The following is a 26,796-nucleotide window of genomic DNA, read 5'->3' as shown; positions in this document are numbered from 1 at the left end:
TGTGTTGTCTCTTCAGTCCCCTAACACCCACATTTTGTATGTTTTTTTTTCTAACTCCTGCCCCCATGTTTTTACACCCCTAAACCTTGCACCCTGGAATTTGTATCTTAAATAGGAACATCAAAAGTTCACTGTTGTAGCCTAAAGTCATGCCAGATATATTGTGATTTTGTTTGTTTTTTTGTCTTGTAGCTTGTGAGTGAAAAGGTTGGAGGAGCAGAAGGGACTAAACTAGATGATGATTTTAAAGACATGGAAAAGGTAATATGATAATATATGATGAACTTTATTTTCTAAAGTTGGACCTCCTGCCAAAGGCTAGCTGGTGTGCTAACTAAAAAAAACAAAATCTTTTTTTTATTCATATTCCTTTAGGTTCAAACATTCCATGAGTGAATTTCAAACTGGGTCTTGTTTCAAGATGGTTTTATAACTGTTGTGGATTTTTCTGTACCTTTAACAAGCTTTCTGCACATATCCTTACTTTGTTGATAATATGATTGCTTATATATTAGAGGCAGAGAACATTAACTCCCTGAACAATGCTTTTTTTCATTGCCTGGACATCTGTTTATTAAAACAAACAAGTGATCAATAAAATATTTGTAGACAGGAGGGTTGTTGGTGGGGTTTCTGGCAAAGAATGGCATTAGTTTTTACAGAGAATTTTCTGTAAGGGAATTTTTAGATTACTTTCTTCACAGGGCAGTGCTGACTTTGTATCACCTGCCAATAATGCTTAGGAATAAAGTCTGCAAGATTGGATTTAGATATGAAATATTGATAGAGCAACAAGTATCATACATGTGCAATTTCAAAGTATTTGCATTTAAATAATTAGGTACTAATTTTCAGTCTTCAAGCCTAGAGCATTTTTTTTTTTATTCATCTCATAGTGTCTGGTTCATGATTTTCTACAAACCTCTGATCCTTGGATTTTATTGTTGTTCCTGATTCTTCAGCTGTCTGGATATCTGCTCTGCTTGCCTATTACTTGACTTGTTCTGTGTACATTACATTAAGACAGGCGTCCTTGTTGCACCCTTTGCTGTGGGCCTGGATCAATGATTGGGGACGGTGGTGGGCCTTAAAATTTTATTGGATTTCCCCCCAACATTTTTTTTTTTTTCAATTTTAGAATTTTTTTTTTGTCTTCCCTGGCCAACCTGTGTTTGGCACTTTTGACTCCATTACCCTAGTTCACTAGGTAGTTATTTATGTAATTTGTTGTTAGAGTTCACATTCTTCACAGGTATTCTACTAGGTTGCTTTTTTCTCGTAAACCAGTGGGAGTTTGGGTGGTGCATTTTGCCTCATGTTTACAGATTTTTTGCTACCTCAATATTTCCAACAGTGGCGCCACTCTCTGTTAGTGGGACAACCCCACATGGCCTAGCTCTACTGTTGGCATAGGATATTACCAAACTAAATGCATTCCAGACGTTGACTTGTTTCCAGTGATCTTTCTTTTAGGCTTCTCACCAGAGCGGCGCCCTGTATTGGGCATCTTCGGACTGTTGACATGGCATATTATTTAATTTTTGTCTTTTGGACTTCCCATCAGGTTTCCAATCCACTCCTGCCTCCTGAGCAGAGTTATGTTTACCTCCCTGCTAGGCCTAGTTTGACTACATTTCCTCTTCTGTCGTGTGTTAAAATTTATCATGTTTGTTCTTGTAGTAGATAATGATACAGGCCTTGGATGCTTTATAGGTTTCTCTCCCTAATATCTGTGGAAACAATTGTAAGCTGTTTGGGGCAGGGTCCTCCTCTGTACCTATCTGTCATTTACAACCCCTTTTTAATGTATGGTGCTGTGTAATTTGTTGACCCGTTTATTAATAATGATAAAAATAATAATAATAATTATACTCCCTTAGGGTCTACCTATAGGCCCCTCTTTGATTTGGTTACCTTGATATCTCTCTCCCCCCTTTTTTTTCATCCTGATCTACTCCCTCGTTCTCTCCTTGTTTTCTTTCCTCCCTTAATCCTGTTTTTCCCTTTATTCTACTAACCTTGCTTTTTGACCCACCATGTTTGACCTTACTGCTTAGAGCCCTGTTCTCACTATTGTATTTTTAAAAAGCTCAAAAAGCCTTCCAAGTGCAAAGCTAGCATGCATATACTCATGCAACAGGAGACCTGTTTCAAGTCCTCCCATGTGCCAACTTGTTGAAATTGCTACTTATAATTTTGTTTACCTGCACCTCTCTGTTTTAGAGAAATTAGGGTTTGAGATAGAGAAGCGGACAGATGTGTACAAGAACAGGGCATTTTTTTCATAACATTACTAAATAGGATTACAGTCTTAACAAAACATGGAACCCCAGAAAGTTGGATCAAAATACACAGCACTGAACAGTTCAGGCATAATACAGAGATGGAAAAATTAGCGATACTAATGGGGCAGGCAAATTTAAAGAAAGAGGGGTAGGTAAAACAGTGACACAATAATAGGGGTTACTGGATATCTATGGCATAAACAACTAGGAGCACAACATTTGCAGTGTCTTAACTTTTTGACCACCTGGCTGAAAAAAATTCTGAGTGAAACACTGCAGGGTGTCCCCACTTGGCCCTTTGACCCCTCTTTTTGATAACCTTGCACTGGGTCATCAGTTCCTTGGTCTGAAACTCACTAGACCACCAATGCATTTCCAATATACTTCTTCATAACACTCAGCTACCCTTCCTGCCCATCTGATCTGCCTATTAATTTCTCTGACCCTGGAAGGTATGCTACTGTCAAATAAAGATTTTTCTCTCCCTGTATCTTGGCTAATACAGTGTTCTCCATAGCCCCTTCTAGCCAGGCTGTCACAATACAAAGGTACTGGCCAGTTGGGGGTAAAATCCAAAGAAAGTGGAAAAATGGGATATACAAAGTGAGTGGGCATTAGAAAGTTGGAACAAAGTATGGGGGGGTGGGCGTAGAAAGTTTAAAGAGAGGGGTTACTGGATTCCTATGGCAACAACAACTGGAAACACTTTTGTCAAGTAATGTCCCGACCACCTGGCTTCTGGGGAGATCATTGCAATATGTCAGAACAGAATGCTCCTTGGTATATAAGAAACTGCTGTGATTTTCAGCGTCGTTGAAAATACAATTCTTGCACTTGATCATTTCTCCCAGGACATTTAGTCCGTGGAACGTCGCTACCAAGGCTTTTGGAATATGGTGGCTGTCTACTGCTGGATGCTGTGCCACAATAATCCAAACACAAGTGTATGCAAGAAAATCATACATATAGGCTTTTTCTAATAAAACCGTGGTAGCAGAGTGACCCTTTTTGTATATCTATTGACACTTTGTGCCTAATTCACTTTGCACTGAATATTTACTTCACTGCTACTTTAGTTAGTTTACAATGTGCTTGAATGTATTTTAACATAAATCCTATCTTAAAATAAAGTTGACATGATGTGCTTTTGGTGTGGTCTGTCTAGCCTCATCCTGGCCCCCAAGTTTTTTAAACAGAAAGAGGTCATATTCTTATTCACTGGTTGTAGGATCTCCTAAACTCAGCTAAGATCTCCGCTTCTGTAGTGGGGCTTAGAGACCTAAATTTCTCCCGAACTTTATGGTCTGATTCTTCACTAAGTAAATAGTAAACAAATAATGCTTTCCACGATGGAAAGGTTCCTCCCACCTCTTATCCTTTAGTACACTATTCGGCAAAAATAAGATTCACATGCCCATTTCCCTAAGTTTTATTTCTTTTTTATAATTGTAAATTTTTTTATTTTTTTAACAAAACGTACAAAAACATACACACAAAAAGCATAGCATAAATATAGAAAGGTGAAACGCATAATATTGTATATAATAAAGAAATAGTACGTTTAACAATAACTAAAGATGTTTGCCATGTACGCGTTATACAAGCAATTTACAGGTTTCCGGCAACAAAAAAATGAATCTTCTGGTTGTGATAACAGTGAACAGATATGACTTCTCAGTAATCATAACACAAGAACAATGAGAAAAAAGAAACAAGACAATTATCAATGCATGTAGGTTCATTCATAGACCCAGAAAGAAAGAACAAAGACGGAGGACGGAGAGGTAAAAAAAAAAATGACGAGACGAGGGAGGATGTAGGAGAAAAGGCAGATGTATGGTATTCAGTCAGGAGAGGTTTCTGGTACTATGAAACATATTAGAGGCAGAGAGCACATAGGAGTCCCAAGGGGCCCAGATTTCTGAGATTTTTCATATCCATCATATATTCCTGCTGTAAGGTGTTTCATAAGTTGAACTTCCTTTTATTCCAGCATACAAATCAATGATGCCCGGAGGGGAAGTGGATTTCCAGCGATGAGGCACCTGGCTGCTGGTAAAATGTGAGATGCTAATTTCCTATTCAATTTAGAGAGGTTAGACATAGGTAAAACTATAAGATGATTGACCACATCAATCATCAGTGTTAAAGCTGCTTCTAATATCTCAGAGAGAAGGATGTTACCCCTTGTCCAATAGGATAACATGAGTGGGCATGACCAAAAGATGTGATATATAGTACCAATCTCTGTTCTTCACCTCCAACAAATATTACTAGCAGTATGGAAATGGCATTAAGTGTACTGGGGGTAAGATACCATTATATTATATAATTACCATTGCGTGATTTTTATATGCATTTTTCTTAATGTAGTGCAACAAGAGCTTTTACGGCACTATCCCAAATGAGTTTCCATATTTCTAATGGTAACTCTGCACTAAAGTGCACTCCCATTTTAGCATATATCGGTGTTTGACAAAGGGATATGCCGGTTCAGTGTTAAATTAATCTTCGTTAAGAAGGGCCTCCTGTACATAACTTCTCGAATGCTGTCATATGGCTAAATGTTAAATTGTTAGTGATGGAATGTGCATAGGGGCGTACTTGAAGATAACCATAGTTGCGGGTATGCGGGAAGCTTAAGCTTTTCATGCAACTCTTGAAATGACAAAAGATGTCTAGAGCAAGGAGGCACAATATGATTAAATTGAAAGAGATGATTGGACTTCCAAGAATGGACCATCTGATGGGATAAACTATCCGGGAGGTGTCGTGTAAGAAGAAAATAGTTAAGTGCAAGTTGTCAAGGCATATTTATCTTTACAGTGAAGCCATATTCTCCAAGTAAAATGAATAGGTCCCAGTAGTAAGCCTTCTGGAGCATCATGATGTGAATTCCATAGGAAGGAATTGGGATGTATAGGTTGTATTGGTATCAACCGTTGGCCACGTCCTTCCCCCTAGTCCGGGTGGCTCTGTAGCATTACTGCAGCGACTCCCCAAGCTGAATTGTGATTCCCAGTAGTTGGGCAGCTCTTACAAGAGCCAGTAGTAATAAAGCGGTTCCCTACAGCAGGAGACACGGCTGCGAGTTCAGGGTGAAAAAGAAAGAAGACTTTATTGATGCCACTCTTGGTATTATATACAAGTCCCCAAGCAAGGGGACCTCCCCTCTGGACCTGATGGAGAACTAGGCGATAGACATACTGACCAATGGAAATAACCACACAATCCAGGACATTCCCACCCAATGTCCCCCCTCTGTCTGGGAGATAATTAGGTCAGACACCGTATGTAACCCAATCATCTCAACGGACAAACAGAGGGCTTTTGTTACTTAGGTGCCATGCATAACTTTTCAATTTCTGTCTATCTGTTGAAAGAATGCAGGGTGGACCAGGATGCAAGTTGGCGTAAGTGTGTTGCCAAATAATATTTTTATAAAAATCAGGTACTCCCAGGCCTCCTCTGTTTCGGAAAGAGCACAATACTGATTTGGGTAAGCAGTGTCGCTTATACCCCCAAATAAAATTAGGGGTCATAGCCTGCAATCTTCTAAGAGAAGAACGTGCGATCGGAAATGGTAATGTTGCAACATGATACAATAGTTTAAGAAGGATGGACATAATAATTAGCAGCATATAAAGAGCTATAAGATGAGGTAAGGAGAATTCCCAAGTACGTAACATGATCAGAATGCCAGCGGTATGGATATTGTGTTTGAAGTTGTTGTTGAAGGGAGGATGGTAGATTTAAAAAGAGGGCCTCTGTTTTAGATTAATTAATTTTGTACCCAGAGAGGTAGCCATACTCATTCAGTACTCTATGTAAATTGGGGAGAGTGATAAGAGGATTGGTAAGGGTCAATAAGACATCATCTGAATATAAAGCAATAGTGAAAGATTTAGTCTTAATAGGGACCCCCTTGATAACAGGGTCCTGACAAATCATTCTAGCCAGTGGTTTGATACAAAGAGCAAATGGGGGGGGGGGGGGGTCATGGACAGCCTTGCCTAGTGGGATTTTGAATTGTGATTTTTAGGAAAATTTGCATGAGTTAAGCTCACTTCAGCGGTAGGTGAAGTATAGAGTGCTGTGAAGCCTGGAGGAAGGCCTGTGATGCCTATCCACCTCAGAGTTTGCATTAAGAAGGGCCAGCTTAGCCGGTCAAAAGCCTTTTCAGTGTCAAGTCTCAATAACACAGCTCCTTGATCAAATTTATTCAAAGCATCAATAATGTAAATTGTGCACCTAATGTTATTGCCTGCTTGGCGAGCTGTTATAAAGCCAAACCTGGTCTTTGGATATGAGCTCAGGAAGGTACCTTAGGAAGTACCTAGTCTAGTAGCCAAGATTCTAGTAAATAATTTTAAATCAGAATTTAAAAGGCAAAAGGTCGATAACTAGTAGGACATTGGGGATCTTTACCAGGCTTCGGATATATAGGAATGCTGCATGGTTTGAGGGATCGGTGCCCCCTCCAAAAATCATTGAACAGTGAGGTTCAATGTGGTGGCATAGGTTTTATAATAAAGATATGAAAGACCATCTGGTCCTGTTGCTTTACACAGGAAGGGCCTTTATTGTGGTACCCATTTCCTCCAAAGAAATGGGTTCATTAAGTTCCTCGACCACTGAATTTTCCAAACCCGGAAAAGAATAGTGGGCCAATTAGTCAGAAATGCATAACCTGAGAGTAGACTGATATCCTTTTTGTGAGTCATGTACCATACTGTAAAGAGTGGAATAATAATCCCTAAAAATCTTAGCTATGGTTTATGGATCATATTACCATTAGAATCCTTTAGAGCCACCGGAGGTAATTTTGTAGTTTGATCACCAATTTGGTGTGCCAAATAGGAATCAGTCTTGTTTCCCTTATCATAATGCTGCTGTTGCAAATACATCAAAGATTTTTCACTTTACCTATGGCTAGTTCCTTAAGTTTTTTTGTCTAATATCTATTACTTTACGAAGAATTGTAATAGTGACCGTTCCAGCTGTTCTAGGGATGTTTCAAGCTGTTTACTGAGAGCCAGTGCATCTTTTTTAAGTTTAGCAGATTCTGCTCTACAATGACCTTGAAAAACTGCTTTGTGGGCCTCCCACAACATGGAAATATGTGTTACCAAATGTGCATTTTAACAAAAATAGGCATCCAAAAAAAGCTTGAAGAGCCACTTTAGTCAGGGTATATTTAAGCAGAAAATCATTAAGCTTCCAGTGACATTTACTCACTTTACTCGCACCTAATTTTACCACCAAGGGGGCATATATCAGAAAAGGTGGTAGCCCTCCGTGTAGAAACATGTACAAAAAAATAATTTAACCTAGAGTGCTTTCGATGGGGTTTAGGAAAAAAGGTGTATTGTTTGTCAGTGGGATGTTGAATACGCCATGCATCTAGTAGACCATAGCAGTGAAGGAAGGGTTTAAAACTAGATGAAGGGCGAGAGATAGTATGGGGCCTATTATTGTAGGCCATAGAGAGACGGTCCCATTGGGGAGTATGGGGTAAATTAACATCAGCAGTGACAAGCAAATGATGTGATGGCAAAGCCGCTGTACATAGTAATGTTTCTAGGAACTTCACCTGTGATGTGTTAGGTGCATAGATGTTGCATAGCACAATTTTTTTCCAACCAGCCTTGTAGAATGATAAATCGACCTTCTAGGTCTAATATAGCTCTCCATCCTAGCCTGTAAATGCAAAAGGCAATATTAGATTAGGGATCAGGGACCGGGCAGGTACAGCAAAACAGCAATTAGTTATGAAAAAAGATTAACTAGATCAATTACACAATCTGTACACTTTTTCCATATGGGAACCAAGTAAATATTGAGAAAAAAAGGGACATGGAAATAAATGCATACGATTATGGCCAAAGATTAAAGAGATCAATTACTTAATCACAAAGCTAACATCATATGGAAACCCAAAAAAAAGGATATGAGAGTCCACTTGTAGAATTCAAAGCAATCAGTATGTGAAGATCCAGAACGAGGAATATTTCTTGCTGGAAAGGAAAGGTGTTTCCTCTTGTGGATGTCTTGCCATCTATCAGGGGCAGCTTGGAAAACCAGAAGCGACCTGCAGGTCCTGTGATCGGTGAACAAGGTATTCCAAGATCTGTACTGAATTGTGGAAGGTCCTCAGGTTGCTTGAGAATCACAGATCTGCCATCCAAACGTGCTACCAGGCTGAAGAGGAACCCCCATCTGTAAAAGATGGAATGATCACGAAGAGATGTTAGCAGTGGTTGGAGAGCACAACGTTGTTGAAGTGTAGACATCCAGATATATTTGTAACTGCGCTCCATTGAACTCTATTGTCCTCCTATTCCTAGCTTTGCACATGATTTCTTTTTTCAGAGGATAATCTTGTAATCTTCAGATAACATCTCGCAGCCTTGGGGGGGGGGGGGGGGCGGTGTCTTTACATTAATATTATTTAACTGGACTGGTGTGGGGGGGGGGGGGGGGACCAGGTGGTCTCAAGGCTCTGTGCACTCTAATTAATCGTATGGGTTGAGCATGTGGGCACACTCTAATATTCTTATGCCTGGATCTGTTTTAAAGGTCTTCAAGGTGAAGTTTAAGATTGTAGAAGCTTAGTAAGAAACTTGGTCTTACCACCAGGTTCTGGAAGTCTGTGCGTAGAGTATGAATTTCTGATTTACAGGCTGCTTTAACCTCTTGTACTAGAACACTAAAATCATCCCTTGTGGGGGGATGTTGCACATAAGATTGCCATGATTGATTGTGTACAATTACTATGGTCATCTGCTGTGCCTCATAGGGCCTTTGAGAGTCAGATGGCAAAGTGTTAATTCTTATACTAGGTATAGATATCTGCAGTATCCCATGGTCCAAATGGGCCTGTATGAAAGTGACAGGAACCTTCATATGCGTATCCAAAAGAGGATAGAAGGAGACAGAAGGGGTCCTCTGCGAGGGCCATACCACTGAACGCGATGGAGAAGGTCTGCCAGGGTTTTCATTGCTCCTTGCAACAGCTGCAGAGTAAGTATGGTGAGCTTTGGAGCAGGTAGAACGAGGTTCCAAGGCAGCATCTGCAGTACAACTGGTGTCTGCAGCCAAAGGATATACGTGCCAGTCAGGGCTGGCTGTACTTGCGGGAGAGCTTGGGGCTCCAGGGGAATCCCCTCCCCGCATTCCTGCAGGGTGTGAAGGGGATCGAATTCCCCTGATGACGCAGGAGTGCAGGCTGTATCTGGAGCCGGCTTCAGTAGCTGTGAGCTTGGCGGAGGAAAAAGCTGATTAGGTCACATAGGACATGTGCTGGCTTCACAAGGGGATGCTGAGCGGACCAGCGCCATCTTAACACCCCAAGCCACCCCGGCAGGCTTGGGGTTAAAAAGTTATGCAAGCAATGTCTGGAAAGCCACAATTGTTCTTTCTCTGGATCCTGAGGCAGAGATAGGTTTCTGCCTATGCTGTTTGCCCATTTTAAGAAGCTGGTCTGCCCAGTGTGATAGGGTAGAAAACAAGCTGATGCAGGAGCTACACTAATGTGCGGCCAATCAGGTTGCGGTCCAAGCCACACCCCTGTTTTATTTCCTAACAAAAGCAATCTGTCTGCTACAAGTTAATTTAGAAACACCCACTCTTTCTGTTACCATATCTAAATGCATTCAAAAGGTTATGCATAGATCAAATCTTTGTCACTACATTTTCTAATAGGTTGGGCCTTCTGGCACAGGGCCACTGTTTACCAGGCCTGTGTAAGAGGTGCTACCTGGCTGTTTTGGTCCCTGCCCATTCCAATTTTTGGTGACTGCTGTTAATGACCTACCCAATAAAATCTTGTACTTTTGTTCTGTCATACTGTATTCCTTCAATGGAATGAAAATCGGGGAAAAAGGATTGGTTTTGTTCTTTCTGAAAGATCCTGTTTTAACAGTACTTCATCAGTAGACACAGCATTCTCAGATATTACCTGTTTTGTGTGTGCGTTTTATTTATTTATTTTTTAAATATTATTTTTGCAAGGATAGTACGCAGTTGCAGTTGTACACCACTTTTTGAATCAGTAGAGTCTACTAATCTAACCCCTGTGTAAAAACATGTAGGTTTACTAGCAGTGCTTGCATTTTAATTCCTTTTTCTTTGTCCTTGAATGTCCAGAGAAAAGCCTTTTTTTAATAAATAAATCTGCATGAAGCCAGTAATGTTCTGAAACTAAATTTATTACTTGCCCATACTCATTTGAAGGTCAATATTCACTTATGTTTCTAGAAAGTGGATGTAACCAGTAAAGCTGTGACTGATATTCTGGCTAAGACAATTGAATACCTGCAGCCAAACCCAGGTAATTTTTTTTCCTCCTATAATTGTTTTCTTTTATTTTAAATTGATGTACCGTAATCTTTGTCTTGTTACTTTTTGATAACATTAAGCATAGCATAGAACAATCACATATTTGAAACTGAAAAAAAGGCGACTATACCTTTTTTGTCTCATCTTGCCACTATTAGTACATGCACCAATAGTGCAATAGCTCAAAGTGATATTGATATTGTTGGCAACTTTTTTTTCTAGCTACAGTGTTATACAGGAGAATTTCAGGGAAAACCTAAAAAAATGTTCTCAAACTAACATCAATGCTGTAGTGCCTTTATTGTGTGTTAGACTTCTGTGGCAAAAACACAGTATGAAGAATGAACCACAGGCTGTACAGCTGTGCTATGAAGATTGAACCGCAGTCTGTACTGTGGTACTGTGGAGATTAGTACAAAACTATAAAGGGTCACAAAAATGTGGATTTTACCTACAGGGTATTGAACACTGGAAAACAAAAAATAGGTCAGCCCAGGATAACCACATTCTATTACCAGTATATCTGATTGTTTTTTCTTATTGAAACAATCCTGCTCATGCTCCCCTTGGAGCACACATTGAGTGGCTTGATGGAAAGGAACAGCAGCAAGGTGCAGGTGCAGCAACAGGACATAAAGCAGAACTCACTACAATTGTAGGGCTAGTAAAATCTTTTGCTTATTGCCTAAATCACTGCCCCTAAAGGCAGAGGAATTTTTCTGAGGAGAAGTAGCGCTGTCCCATTAAACATGTGCCAGGCTCCAGGTGTTTATACTTAATACTCAGTGATTACAAGGATTTGAGGTGTCCTCTGCATCCAGCACCTTACAGAGAATGGGGTATTTTATACCGCAATGCCTACTGAAGCTATTAATGTAAAGGATTTAATTTTTTCCACTACATAAAGAGGAAAGAGACACTTACTTACACTTGCAGTATCAAGTTGCTCATGCTCTTTTGTTCCTATTACCCTTTTAAAATGGAGTTTAACATGCTTAGCGAGCCACTGTTAAAAAGTCAATTGGCTTTTATAACCCCTCTTAGAATTCTGTACTGGTACACTTGACCATATTACTTTTGTATATAGGTGGATGTGTTTTTTTTTTCCCCCCCCTGAAAGGTCATTATGAGATGTTCCCATTTCTGTTTGTAGATCTGTATCACGTAAAGAAAGTTCTGCTTACCTTTACTTTTTCTGTCCCATTTCTCAGATGTTCCTGTTTCCTTTTTTTTTAGACTAGAGACAAAGTATGTAGGTATTCTTTCTTCTGTCTGTACCAGTGCATTTCAATTAATTAGAAAATCATCGAAAAGTTAATTTATTTCAGTAATTCTATTCCAAAAGTTAAACTCGTATATTGTAAAGATTTATTTCACACAGGGTGATAAATTTCTAGTGTTCATTTATTTTCATTTGGGTAATTATGGCTTACAGGTAATGAAAACCCAAAATTCAGTATTTCAGAAAATTTGAAAAATACTAATACCTGGTTTTATGACCATGGTATCATTGTGCTTAATTGGCCAGCAATTTAGCCTGACTTAAACCTCAGAGAGCAGTGGTGCCCAACCTTTTTTCATCTGGGGGCCGTTGTTGACATTTAACCACCTGAGCGTTACACTGATGTCTAGATTTCTGTACCAAAAGCGTCACAGGTTTTTATGAATTGTTTTTTAAATTGTAGACCTGTAACTTACAGAAATATGTTCGAACAGGGTTCTAGTAAAAATAATGAATATAAAAAATGTGTCGGCTTTTTTTTTCTCCGCTGACCGGCTTCTTGTGTTAGAAGCACCCGACGCTGGACGGAGAGCGACGTGGGACGATCAGCGGGACCTTGGCCGGCAGAACGCGGGATGCTGGCCGGCGGAACACGGACCCGACGCTGGAATACGGACCCGACGCTGGATGAGCACAGGTAAGTGGGATTTAAAGGTAAGTCGAAAAAATACGGGCTTATCCCAAATAGCATTTTTTTTAAGACGAAAAATTACGGGGTTAGCGGTTAGGGGGTTAAATAAAACTTGTAAACAAACATTAAAGATGTATGTTTAAAACTAGAATAATTTAATTTAAAATAAAAGATGCAAAACTAAATCTACCCTTCCGTGCTGGACGGTCATTTATTTCCCCCCTCCCACCATTTCTGTACTAAAGAGCAGAAACTACACCATTCAATGCATCCTGTCAGTTATAGGTAGCCTCCAACCTTCTTTGTACCCCAAAATCTCTGCAATGGATACTTCCAGAGAAATGCAATTCATGTGACAGATGGCCAAGGAGAAATTAGGGTTCACAGAAGGTAAGTTGCCAGCAAAGTGTGACAGGATGGCATGGTATAACAGGTATAGTTTTTCCTATCTTGTGATTGCGTCGGGGGGGATTTATCTCCATCTTGATCTAGTTTTACGATAGTTTTCAACATTTTGGTGGTCCAGTTGTCCTTGGTAGAGGAAATATAGCACTCTAAGATTTGATAAAAAGTCTGTCAGTGGAGGGAACTTAGACTTGGTTTTAAGGTGCTACAGGTCATAATTGAGGGTTTATGTAGCTTTTGTTGTGTAGATGGTATATTTTGAATTGCTAAGTTTTTATATATATATATATATATATATATATATATAAATAAAATCAGTGTTCTCCCCAGAAATTTTTTTCAGCCGGGTGGTAGGAAGCTGTAGCCGGGTGGTAAAAAAGGGGGTGTGGCAAAACACAGCAAATTTAGTGCTCCCAGTTGTTTATGCCATGGATATCCAGTAACCTCTTATTGTTTCAGTGTTCTACCTTCTTCCAATTATTTGTTACAACTTTGTAATGCTTGCCCTGTTAGTATATCCAGTTTTTCTATTCTATGTATTTTGCCACAACTGTCCTATGCCATGTATTGTGACCCAACTTACTAGTGTTCTAAGTTTTAAGAGTGTAATCCTTTGTAGTAGTGTAATAGTATAATGAATGTGGTGTAACAAGTTAGGCTTAGCTCATATTAGCAGCAAAAAACATTTACCCCTTCTGAGTGACTTCTGGCAACTGCTAGGCACCTATGATTGGAAACAGGCGGTAAGTGCTAGGCCCCTAGGATTGATAACAGGCGGTAAGTTCTAGGCACCTAGGATTGGTAACAGGCGGTATGTGCTGGGCACCTAGGATTGATAACAGGTGGCAAGTGCTGGGCTTTTTCAGAGCTAGACATTTTTTAAGCAGCGGTGGTTCCTGGCATGAGGAATGGACAAATGTAACCTTACTGCCAGTGTGAATTCAGCCTTAATTTCAGATGTGCTCCTGTGTCTATATTTAGTTAAAGTGAACTTTTGTGAAAACATTTTTTTTTTCACTTGATTCTTTTACAAAATAAGCCCAGCAGGCCCATGCTGGCTCAGCTTCCACCTTTTCTCTGATGCTCACTTGTACGTCCAATGCTGCCTTGCACTGCGCATGCATGAGATTATACACTTTTTTTTACATTAAAAGAAAGTCTCTGAAGATGCATGCACACAAGGAGCAGTGCAGAGCCTCTTGGAGTGTGTGACACAAATATCCCAGGAGGCTGCGGACTTCCCCTTCGGTCTTTACCGAAATGGAAGTGAAGACTGAAGGGGAGAGGTCCTCTCCACAAAAGTGTAAAAACAAGAAAAAAACTCGCACATTTTTCCATTACATAACAGAGAAAGTAACTCTTTAATATAATGTTAAAAATGTGGAGATGCTTTAATGACATTATGCATGTGATATCAGATGGGGACAAGACAGCCAGTGATCCCCTCCCATCACTGTCCATATTCTATATAAATACACTGTCTGTGACGTTTATCCGCAGTATGTAATGTCATCGGCAGTGCAGTGTGATAGCTATGTGAGTGTAAAAGCATTTTGTCATATTCTGCAGCCTAACAACTCGCTGTGTGCAAACCTTCATATCTCCTAAACCGTTGGTTGTATTAACTTGAAATTTTTAAGGTACACGTGGAGGCATAGGAAACTGAAACTGTAGGTGCAAGTGGGGGACACTTGTGGCTAAACCTTTTTAAAATGTAATTAGTATGGCATTATGAGAACATAAATCTCTACCTAGCAAAATGTGCTGCCTGCTCTGTTACACATATTTGTCAGCATCTTACCTCAAACCCCAATTTTTCTAGAATTAAGAGGTGCAGGGAAACAAAAATATAGGTGGAAGTGGGAGACACTTGTGGCTATCACCTTTCATCATTATGGCATCATTACAACATTACATTAGATGTTCCCCACTTGTACCTAAATTTTTGGTTTCTTACACCTCCCCATTCCCCAATTGAAGTTCAGAATGTTAGTTAAGTGGGCAGGGATGTGTAATAGGGCAGGGAGGCCCATGTTAATGGGCAAAGTGTTTTATGTTCTAATGATGCTGTAGTAATGAGATTGTTGGGGGAGAATGTGCCCGACACTTGCACCTATATTTTCAGTTTTGTACCCCCACCTCAGAGAAATTAGGCTTCAAAGAAGAGAAGCAGACAGTTTCATAGGTATAGATTTGTGACAGGTAGGTATATATTTAGGGGGCCCCACCCCAATGCTCCTTGTTATGTTAGTGGCTCCGGGGTCCCCAATTTGCATTTTCAATTTAGGACTCCTAGTTGCACTTTCCTCTGAAACAGCAACCCCAAAGTTAAATTTTCATAACTTTTTACATTTGTGACCCCCATATCTTGAAATTCTTTGAAGCTGGGGGGCTGAAATAGTCGAAAAAGTAGTAACTAGTATTTATGAGGGTCCCCTGTACACCCTGAAAATTACAGGTCATTGTGACATATATATTTTGAGATATGGAGGTTTGTACATACAGAGCTGTGAGGATGCAGAATGACATGCAGATTTCTCATACATCTCTAGCAGTGGATACATTTCACAGGCAGATTTTTTTTAAATAGAAATCTGAGCTCGTGCTATCAGATAGGTGCGGGGCTGCCTGTGTCTCCTTCACATGAAGGCTGAACTGTGTGCTCACCTCTCATCCCAGCAGCAATCCTCTGAACGGATGGCACAGAGCAGCCTCACTGAGATCAGTGCAGAGGATGAGAGCTGCCGAGGAGAGCTGGGCGGGGTATTCAAAGCAGCTGGGCGGAGCAACCGGCTAAAACCCTCTGGAAAGAACTATGTATGTATGTATGTGTGTGTGTGTGTGTGTGTATATAATAAAACATAAAACATTAACAGTAAAAATACAAGGAATAAAAGATAGGGGGCTTTGTAAGCATCAATCTTACACAAAAGAAAACAAAATGATCCAATAAAGTGCATTAAAAGCCATTAGCTTATTTTACAATAGTGTCCAAAGAGCTATATGAGTGAAAAACTCCAAATTACAAATGTAATGTACGATTGTCAAGTCAACAAAATTCAAAATTCCACCAATTGCAAGTGAGTGAATGAACAAAACAGGATTAAGTTCTCTGAGAAATGCAGCTACCTTTTATTTCGAGCAGTGACAAGTTTCTTATGACAGAATGCATTACAGAAAGGAGCATTTCCTTCTCATTCTCTAAGACTGTAAGCTTTTCTGGGCAGGGTCCTCTACTCCTGTATCACTGTCTGCATCTGTCTGTCATTTGCAACCCCTATTTAATGTACAGCAGTGTTAAGATGTTAGTGCTATATAAATATTGGTAATAATAATTTACCTGATTTTCTAGACCATGTGTTTGTTTTAAAAGGGATTTCAAATACCTAAAATACTGGCTGTGAGGTTGCAGTGTGTTTACCACTTGCTCACACCAGGAACTGCTACATGTAGGGTCTCCCTACGGCACCACCATAGAGAAAAAAATGGGGCTGCAGTAAGTGGTACTCAAATGGAGGCAGGTGTGAAAGCCTCAGTTAGCAACAAACCCAATTAAATGTGCTGTAGGCCTAGTAAAGCAAATTATCTTTGATACACCACAGAGCACCTCAAATGACTGTCAAGATACACCATCAGTTACAGACCTAAACTGCCATAAACTATTTCTAAACAGATTTTCAAAAACTTTCAGAGTTCAAAAACTCAAGTGGACCTATAAATCCTCATATTGACCTACAGACCTGCAAATTGTTATTGCTAGGAGATGTGGAGGTCAGCAGGAGGAACTGTTCAGTGTATCTCGGGGACTAGTAGAATTACTCCTGGGGATGTAAGTTTCTAAACAGACCCCAGCAGACATACACTCTGTTTTTTACCAAAAATTAGCATTTGGGCAATTTTATTTTTGTAACATATATCTTTATATCTTGTTTTGCATATGTTGCTTTCATGATCATTTCTGCTCTTTTAAACGTCAGTACTGAGATATATACATTTTTTTTTCTTACCCAATTTACTGATCAGCATCTCGTGCTAAGCTTTCTATGCTCAATACTGTATCGAAGATTCGAGGACAAGTGAAAAATCCAGGATACCCTCAGCCTGAAGGTCTTTTGGGAGAGTGTATGATTCGTTATGGAAAAGAACTTGGCGAAGACTCAAACTTTGGTAAGTCGTATCAAACTGAAAAGGAAACAGAGCCTACATGAGTAATGTGTAAATTTGGTAATTATGGCTATTCATAAATAAATATAAATATAAATATATATATATATATATATATATATATATATATATATATATATATATATATCACACTTGGTTAACACAAATTAATAAAAAATACATCTACCATTTGTATATTTAGTCTACAAAACATGACCGATTGTGTATATCTCAGACGGGCACAAAAAAATTTAAACTGCAAATTCACAATGGAACCAAACTTGGAGACAATCTCTGTCAATATGTCTCCAACTATCATATAAAAAGTGTGTACATTTGTGATATATATGTAATTTCTACTGTACACATAGAACAAAACACTTCTTTTAAAAATATGCATTTTTTAAATTGGATAGCTGTCGACTCATTTCAGCCTCTCAATTCATATTATAGAACATTTTAGTAATTTATTAGGAAGAGACATTCTTGGCCACCTAAAATATTAAGATAAAATCAATTTGTGTGAGGGGGGCTAATATCTCTTTCAGTTTTTTTTTTTTATTGGTAACTGTTTCCATTCGGGAGATCACGGCCTATCATGATGTGTGAGGATGGGGAATTACTCTTTTATTGCTGACACTCATTCTGGCAATACCTGCTTAATAGCTATTTTGTCTACATGTCAGGAAGTCTCCATTAAGGTTACATATGTTGTAAAAAGACATACGCCCATCTAGTTTATCCGCTAGGGAAATAAATATATCCTAGATAAAAACAAAAATGGACATCAAGGTTCAATCCCTATTAGGGTTGGGAAAGATGGAACCAGAAAAAAAGGAGGGTGGGGTGGCAAACAAAGTTAAATTTATTTAGGAAGTACAGAAAAGTGAAGGCTAGACAAAGCTCAGCTAATACATAAGGTGTGTCAAGACAAAAGCTAGACAAAGTCAGCTGATGTAAAAACCTTGGTCAGGTTGTTCATTCTGCAGATGACGCAAAGGTAGTGAGGTCTCGTCCCAACATTTTCGCCATGAGGCTCCTTCAGGTTGTGATGAGCTGAAAACAATGTAGGCTAAATAGGGGTCACGGAAATTTACAAATATTTTTACATAAATAGGCTTCACAGGTCAATATACGTGTACCATAGGTAAGTAAGTTTACAGACTAATGCAGTGGAGTAGAGTATTGTGAGCATATATAATAGACACAAATTCAAAAATGACAGAATACATTTAAAGGTAGTTGGTAGGAATATGACAACTGTGGGTGTCGCTAGGTGTTAAACAGCATAAGTAGGGTGTAATGGTTCTGGTAGGATGATATTAAATTTGTATGATGCGCCAGAGTGTGATGCAAACATAGTCAATGATATGGGAGATACGTACTGAAATGTTTTATAAGTTATACTAGTATGTGTCCTAAACATGCAATATGGGTGTGATGGATTTCGAACATTTACCCAGTGCAGAGGCAGTGTACTTGTACACTGCTAATACCTTTTAGACCATTCAAAGGATGAATCATTATTCACTATTCTCTAGAAGCGATCCTTAATCTAGTTTTCTTTTACAGGTTGAATTTTCAAAACCTATAGACCCTAACTTGCATGTTAACAGTCTGTGGTGTACTGTGTCAAATGCTTTAGCAAAGTCCAAGTGCACAATATTAACTGGTACTCCACTGTCTTGTATTTCCTCATAAAAAGTGAGTAAATTTGTTTGACAACTTTAGTCTTTCTTGAATGCAAATCACTTATATTATTTTCTAGCAGAAACTCCTTTATGTGGTTCTTTATCAAACGATGTAGGACAGTGATGGCGACCCTTTTAGAGACAGAGTGCCCAAACCAAATTATTAATCGCAAAGTGCCTACACACATTTTAACCTGAATACTGAGGGTTTAGTTTACAAAAAACAACTCCTACATTAACATCTTTTGTCTTAAAAGAAAAACACAATAACGGAGCTTTCAATGATAAACAACTTTTTATTGAAAGGTAAAAGTTTTTGAAAGGTTTTGAACAAATAATGTAATTTTTGCTGTTGTATGCATGCTGATAATTTATCCAACCTTGGATCATACTTTGTAAGTTTCAGAGCAACACATGCAGCACTTTGATATAATTAAAAGCTGAAAACAGCTGCTCACAAGCATATGATGATCCAAACAAAGTAAGAAAGCAATCCCAAGAGCTTTCATTGACATAAAATTATCTAGGAGAGAATTCCACGCTTTAAAGATTTCATTTTCAGAACTGTGCTGTCATTTGTCATCCTTTCTATCTTCTCAAGTGTTTCACATAGGTCATAAAATTATTTTTTTCCTTATAGAGCTTTCTTGAAATTCCAATAGTTCAATTTCCAGATTTTCTAAATCTAACCAGTGTAAGCAGGAAAGATCAAGTTCTTCAAATATGGCTTTATCTGAAGAAGTAAAAAAAACACAGGCTTGTCTCCATCTTACAGAACTGTAAAAATCTGTTACTGAATTTCACCTTTGCCAAAAAAAAATCATTTTAGATTTCCTGATGGCTTGTAGGATTGTCTGCAAATGCTGTAGAATTTTCTAAATGCATTTTTAGATGGAAAGTGTTTCAGCAGCCCACATTCAAGCTCTCTTTCAAAAAACTGCGGTTTTCTCTCAAATGTTTTGATATCATAAAACATCCTTCCTGTAGTGTAAAATCTGTAAAAAAAAAAAAAAAAAAACATGAGGTTGGTAAGTCAGGCCTTATCAGTGAGCTGTGGATATTCCCGTCCCTTGACATTCATAAACAGCCTAATTTCATTCAAGCAGGCTTCTTGATGTATAATACAATGGAACTGAATGACTTGATGTTTTGTTTCTTTAACAAAGAACTGTATTAAACCTGATGTTGCCCCCACCATAGAAGGTGCTCCATCACTAGTAATTGAAACCACTTTTTCTGGTCCTATGTCTTGTGACAAAAAAGCCTCCATCACAGCATTGTAATGCCATGCGCTTGACTTTACCAGTATTTCTGCTAAATTGCATCTCAGAGATGCGTTGAATAATTTTATCCTTGGGAAATCATGAAATGGGAAATTACTCCCATACAACATGGCTGTTTTGATAATGTCCCCAGCAGAGAGAGGGGCTTACCATGGTTTGCTATGCAGAGTGAAATTTAAAAACTGGCAGCTGTGAGATGATTTGTTTTAGAAAGATAGTTGCAAAAACTAAGATACTGGGAATGATATTTCCTCAATTTCCTTTCAAGAAACTTTTCTTTCAGTTTCACAGTTTGACAGCACTTCTGTGGTTGATGTCAAAGTGCCTTCTGACACTTGATGTGGGACACAACCCCTTTCATTACACAGAATACATAATTATTTCCCATTTCGTTCTATCACTTGAAATGACTCTGTCCAGGCCTCTTGGAATGATCTTCCACAATCTGTTTTTGTTTTTTTTTCCCCTCATTTTGGGTGTTCAAGGCTTGGAGTCTACAAAAACACAAAATTAAAAAAAAAATGAAGCACCCAATAAAAATCTATCCCTATACTAAAATAAACACTTTTAACACTAAAAAAATGGATATTCCCTGAATCAACAATCTATGCCAGTGATTCTCAGCTGGGGGTGTAGCAAACATTTCCTATACACATGAAGCGTGCAGTCTTCAATCATCAAAACAAGCTCTCATTTTTTTATTAGCAAGAGCCCAGGTTCGTTCCTATGGATAGCAGCCAATACAAAGTTAATAATTAATTAATGATAATAATGCAATGACATTGTAACCTTGTACTGGACGCACAGAACAGATGTTGATAAATGTGGATGTCCTGCAATGTACAGCAATGGCTCCCTGTCAGAACCAGTCCATAACCTGACACCAGCAATGAGCACCAACCTGATAAGACTGATAACCTGATAAGAACATAAGAAGAGCCTGCTGAATCAGGCCATGGCCCATGTAGTCCAGCTCCTGTATCTCACAGTGGCCCAAATCTATAATAAGGAGGTAGCACATACCCATCAGGGCTAGAAACCTGTGATGGACCTTTCCTCCAGAAATTTGTCCAATCTCGTCTTAAAGGCATCTAGGCTACATGCCATCACCACAATGCAGAATTAACGCCTTCATTTATTTCGGTAACTAAAACATTGTCACTAAGAAATGATCAACATCTTCCTAATAGGGTGCAGACAGCAAAAATAGTAATAATAATATTTATATCCCATATTGCAGGAATGCAGAGAGTTTTACTAAATGCATGCCAATTGCACAGCAATGCAGCACATTGCACACAATTTTTTTTTAAAACTGAGTTTTTGATAATTTTCATATACAACAAGAAACATAAAAAAGAACCCAAATATAAACACAGTATACAGGATGGTTATCGGTACATCAGATAAAACCACATACATAACATATATGAATAACAATAGTGAACTGTAGCATAGTAAGTACAGTCCCATATGACAAATATGGTGAGCAGTGAAAACCCAGTATACATAACATTTGCAAAACATTGACCAAAGAAGAAAAATAGACTAAACATAACAATGAAATAAGTGAAGGGGGGGGGGGAGTGATGGAAAGGGGCCACCAAGGCGATGATGAGTGAGAAGCTCACAGAATCAAATTACCACATTAAACCTGTAATTAAGCATAATAGGCATCCCATGTTTCCCAGACCCGTTTGATTTCAGCCACGTTTGTCCTGAGAAGAGCAGTAAGATATTCCATCAAACGGACTTTTTGAGTATGGGCATGCAAATCCTCTAAAGAGGGAGGTGAATATGGAAAAGCCCTTTTTCTCTCTCCATGGTTGCCACATAGATTTGGTTAGACTATCAGGTACTAAGGGGGGGTGTATAATGGATGTAAGTACAGAGGCATGAGAGGAGAGACCATACTTAAAGATTTTTTAGGTTCTCCATATATTCTTCATAAACGCCATCGGAGGAAGCAAATCTCTATCCGTTAATAACATGGAGGAACTCCATAACATCACATTGGGATGAAGTGGGGCAAGCCAAGCTGCCTCCAACTCCCTGCATATACTGGGGGAGAAAAACTTGGTCCATGAGGGTAAATAGCAGAGATGAGTCGCCACATATTTAATTAGGTCCGGGGCCCCTAGATCTCCCAAGTTCTTGGGTGTGCAAACCATCGTTCTGGACAATCTATGACTCCTATGCGCCAAAATAAAATTCAAAACACCTGCAGTCCTCAGAGCTTGTTCTTTTAGGGTATGCTGCAAACTGGAGTTCCTTTTAAGGCGGGAACTCAAGGCCACACATTGACCCCTAACAACCGCTTTATGAACCTCCCAGAGTGGAGGTATGGGCTACTGAACCCTTGTTTTCGTCAAAATAGTTTTGTATACTTGTTGTAAGGGAAAATTTGGTATCCATGTTTTTAAGGAGGAAATACTTCATTCTCCAATGACAGACTGGTTTTAGATGGAGTAAAAAGAACATCCAAAGTGATCGGGGCATGATCTGACCACGAGATAGGGTGGATATCAGCAGAAACACTATTCCTCAATAGCGGTAAATTAATAAATATGTAGTCAATGCGGGTATGGGTTTGGTGAGGAGGGGAGTAGAAAGTAAACCGCCTGCTTGTGGGGTGCTGAATTCTCCAGCCTGATGACATCTAAAAAGCTTAGAATGTTGCAGCACAGTTGGAGGTGGAGGAGATGTGAACATGGACATTCTATCTTGACTTGGGGAGAAAACAGAGTTAAAATCTTCCCCAACATTCAAGTAAGTATGTGTGAACTCCTCCAAGAGGGCCAACATTTTAGTAAGAAACTTGAACTGTCCCGCTTTGGGGGTGTAAATATTGCACATAGTTAAAGGACTCCTTGTAAAGTACCATGTAAAATAGTAAATCTGCCCTCCGGATCAATATTGGAATGAATGCGGGAAAATCTAAAAGAAAGTCAAAATTGCTATCCCCGCTCAATTTTTAGAGGGGGAGTTAACACCAGGGTAGTGTTTAGAAACAAAGGTAAAGGTGCACATCATGGCGGGCTGTCAAGCTAAACAGCCCCACCGGTAGGGAATCTGATTGTCCCGGAGCAGGGTGAGGAGTGGTTGCAGAAGGCGTCTTTGTGGCAGGGTGTGCCAAGATAGTCCTAGTAAAGCTCTAGGGGAGCCCCATCAGATTCTGCATTGCGCATATTCCTTGCAGCAGCCATAATTTCATCTTTCAATTCTATATCCGCTAGGTGGAAGAGAACATCTTGAGGCTGAGGCAGGTTGGCTCAAGGCTCTATAGACCATAGGAATTCCAACCTCTCGTAAAGAAGGGCAACCCAAGAAGTGATTAAAGAAAGCCTGCAAAACTAACTTCAAATCTGAATTTTGGGTAGCTTCAGGTAGACTACGAATTCTGATGTTATTTCTGTGACCCTTATTATCCATATCTTCCAGGTGAGGATAAAGATCCCTAATTTTTAAGTGATAGTCCTGAGATCTGTGTGTAAGGACCTCAATGTCCCCTTTAGCCTGATGTAAATTCCCATCCAAATCCTCCACTCTCCCAGTCAGGGACTGCAGATCTGTACGGAGGACCCTTATTTAAGAATGGAGGGTTGCTTGGACCTCAGATATCTGTTGCTGAAAGTCAGCCTTGGTGGGCAGCATTTGAAAATGTGTTCCTGTAGAGTGTCTCCCAGATGGTAGACCACCCTCTGGTGATGGGGGGCCCAAAGGGGGAAAATCTTCCCTGTTCAGCCTTGGGGGCACCCTATTTATGCAATTCATGGGTGCCCTGGGTGCCCACCTTAAGCTTCTTTGCTTTGCCCATCGCGGAAGGATAGATGCCCGCTAAGCTGCAGAAAACTCACTGGTGCAGTTGGAATTGAGGAATCAACCAGCCATCTCCGGAGACTGCCAAGCCACGCCCCTCGCACACAATTTTTTTTAAGGCACTGTGGATAGCAACACATAGTTACAAGGTTCCTATTACATTCAACAGACACTTACCTTCTATCACAGGCTTTGTGTTCACCTGGTCCTGACTGGGTATAGCAGACTGGTACTCCTGTCTCTGGGCCGCTCTGTTCAGTGTCTTCAGCTTTCATATTGTACTTCCCATAACTAGGACCGAGCAAAACAAGATTTTTATATTATTATGATATTGGTACCATGACAGTGAATAAAAAGTCTCTAAAAATTAGAAACCATGGCTTTCAAATACCAGAGCATAGCTCTGTAGAGTACACCTGGGTTTAATCCATCAGGTCCTGGCTCTTTATCAACCTTAATCCCATCCAACAGTTGCTTAATCATATCAATTTTGAGCCATTGTAGTTTATATAAGGCTGTGACCTTGCTATTTCAATTTTTGGACTTGTTATGGAAACATGAATGGTAAACATATATACGCTTGGAGCTAAAAAAAAAATATATATGTTTAGTAAATCTGCCTTTTCTTTATTTCTGGAATGCCTTTTTACATAGGTTTAAGTTTCTGCCTCTTGGAACTTATTACCCATTGGAATATATTTTGCAGTGTGTTTGTGTGGAACAGACCTGAAACATTCCTGTTTTTGTTCTGTGTTCTTTGAGGACAATATTCCCTCCCAGTCCAAATCATGAAAAGCCACCCTAACAATGGAAAATTTGCTCTGCTGATCTTTGCTTCCTGTTTGCAACTTGTTTTAAATGAAATCATATTATGGTCACTGCTACCCAGAATTTTTCATAGTAGGTCAGGTTGAAAAATTACATAAGGCCATCAAGTTTACCCACAAGGGAAATAAACATATCCTAGATATAAAACCCTATGGACATAGTTGGTCCAGAGGAAGGCAAAAAACCCTTGCTTCAACAGGGAAAAAAAATTCCTTCCTGATGAGGCCATTGGATGTTCCCTGGATCAACGGTCATTGTTATCTTTATTTTAAAGCTTTAATACCCAGTTATATTCTGTGCTTCTAGAAAAGCATCCAGCTTTTTCTTAAAGCAATCTTTAGTAATTTCTCAAACTACTTCCTGAGAGAGCCTATTCCACATTTTTACGGACCCTACAGTGAAGAATTCCTTCCTTATCCGGAGCCTAAACTTTTTTTCTCCAGACGCAAAGAGTGCCCTCTTGTTTTTTGTAATGATCTCAAAGTGAATAATTGGGAAGAAAGTTCTTTATATGGACCATTTATATATTTATACAGGGTGATTATATTCCCCCTTTAACGTTTCTTCCCAAGAGAGAATAGGTTCAGTTCAGCTAATCTCTCCTCATAGCCGAGCTCCTCTATTGCTTTTATTACTTTAGTTGCCCTTCTCTGCACTCTCCAATTCCACAATGTCCTTTTTGTGAACTGGTGCCCAAAACTGGACTGCATATTCCAGATGTGGTCTGACCAATGCTTTGTACAGGGCCAGGATTATGTCTCCATATATGCAGTCTATTCCTCTTTTATTACAAGAAAATATTTTGCTATCTTTTGATATTGCAGCTTGGCATTGCTTGCTGTTAAGTTTATGATCTACCATAACCCCTAGGTTCTTTTCCATTTCTGACTTACCTAAATGTGTTCCCCCTAGACAGTATGACACTATGAAGCATGCATGTTAGCCCCCAAGTGCAAAAATTTACATAACTATATTAGATGTCATTTGCCACCTGGCTGCCCAATCAAACAGTACATCCAGGTCTGCTTGTAGACTATAGACATCCTGTATGGACATAATTCCATTACATAGTTTGGTGTCATCTGCAAACACAGAAATGGTACTTTTAATCCCAAACTTCATATCAACATATCAACCAACACTGAACCCTGGGGTACACCACTAATAACCTTAGACCAATCAGTATGAATCATTAATCAAAACTCTCTGGATGCGGTCTTTAAGCCAGTTCTTTATCCATTTACTGATTGACTTTTCTAAACCTATTGACCCTAACTTCCATAATAACCATCTGTGGGGTACTTTGTCAAATGCTTTAGCAAAGTCCAAGTACACTATATAAACTGCTATTCCACTGTCTACCTGTTTATTTCCTCGTAAAAAGAGTAAATTTGTTTGACAACTTCGGTCTTTCTTGAAGCCATGCTGACTTATATTATTTTCTAGCAGAAACTCCCTAATGTGGTTCTTTATCAAACTATCTAGGACCTTTCCAACTATGGACGTTAAACTAACTTCATATGCACATTTATTATAAGCTCTGCATTGTTTGAAAAACTAGGTCCAGCAGAGTAACATTTGTAGTTGGGGCTTCTGTAAATTGTACCATAAAATTATCTTGTATTAAATGCAATAATCTGTAACTGCAGTGCCATTCCCACAGTCAATTTTAGGGTAGTTAAAATTATCCCTATCTACCACTGTCCCAGTTCTTTCTATCTAAGTAGTTGACTACACTGGGGAACACATTTTTTGTTGAGTTAGATCTTACATTTGGTTTTTACTAATTTTTGGGTGGTGAATCCAGAAACTAACCCAGTTGTTTGCGATCACATACAGTTTTTAGGAAACAGTGTACCTTCGATTTTTGTCAAAGAACATTCAAATTTTACATAAAATGAAATAACTTGAAGGTACTTTGTATGAGCAAAAGAAATTTAAATAAAAATAATTTATTGTCATTCTTTGACATTTGTTTTTACAGTAAAACATTTGAAAATGAATTGGGTAAGCAGTTGAGGTAAAAATTTACACCTAAAGCTTTTCCTGGAGTGTTCAGTGTTAGGAC

At 39.1% G+C, this 26,796-nt stretch overlaps 1 protein-coding gene and 1 long non-coding RNA gene across 6 annotated transcripts in view; one reads left to right on the top strand and one right to left on the bottom strand.

Annotated features, from left to right (window-relative positions):
• SH3GL1 (SH3 domain containing GRB2 like 1, endophilin A2) overlaps positions 1–26,796 on the top strand; it is a 111,550-nt gene that overhangs the window by 6,389 nt on the left and 78,365 nt on the right. For 2 of the 3 annotated variants that reach the window (XM_072404908.1, XM_072404909.1), the window contains exons 2-4: positions 193–261; positions 10,545–10,617; positions 16,967–17,110. In XM_072404908.1, coding sequence (XP_072261009.1) covers positions 193–261; positions 10,545–10,617; positions 16,967–17,110 — 286 coding nt within the window. The remainder of the gene's footprint in view (positions 1–192; positions 262–10,544; positions 10,618–16,966; positions 17,111–26,796) is intronic. The other variant, XM_072404910.1, reaches the window with a different exon arrangement.
• LOC140326377 (uncharacterized) overlaps positions 19,075–26,796 on the bottom strand; it is a 146,651-nt gene continuing 138,929 nt past the window's right edge. For 2 of the 3 annotated variants that reach the window (XR_011919849.1, XR_011919851.1), the window contains 2 exons: positions 24,078–24,191; positions 19,075–20,575 (listed from right to left, as the gene is read on the bottom strand). This is a non-coding gene — a long non-coding RNA (uncharacterized lncRNA). The remainder of the gene's footprint in view (positions 20,576–24,077; positions 24,192–26,796) is intronic. The other variant, XR_011919850.1, reaches the window with a different exon arrangement.

Source organism: Pyxicephalus adspersus, chromosome 3, assembly GCF_032062135.1.
Source record: "Pyxicephalus adspersus chromosome 3, UCB_Pads_2.0, whole genome shotgun sequence".
NCBI lineage: Eukaryota > Metazoa > Chordata > Amphibia > Anura > Pyxicephalidae > Pyxicephalus > Pyxicephalus adspersus.
This window is presented reverse-complemented; position numbering and strand designations above follow the sequence as displayed.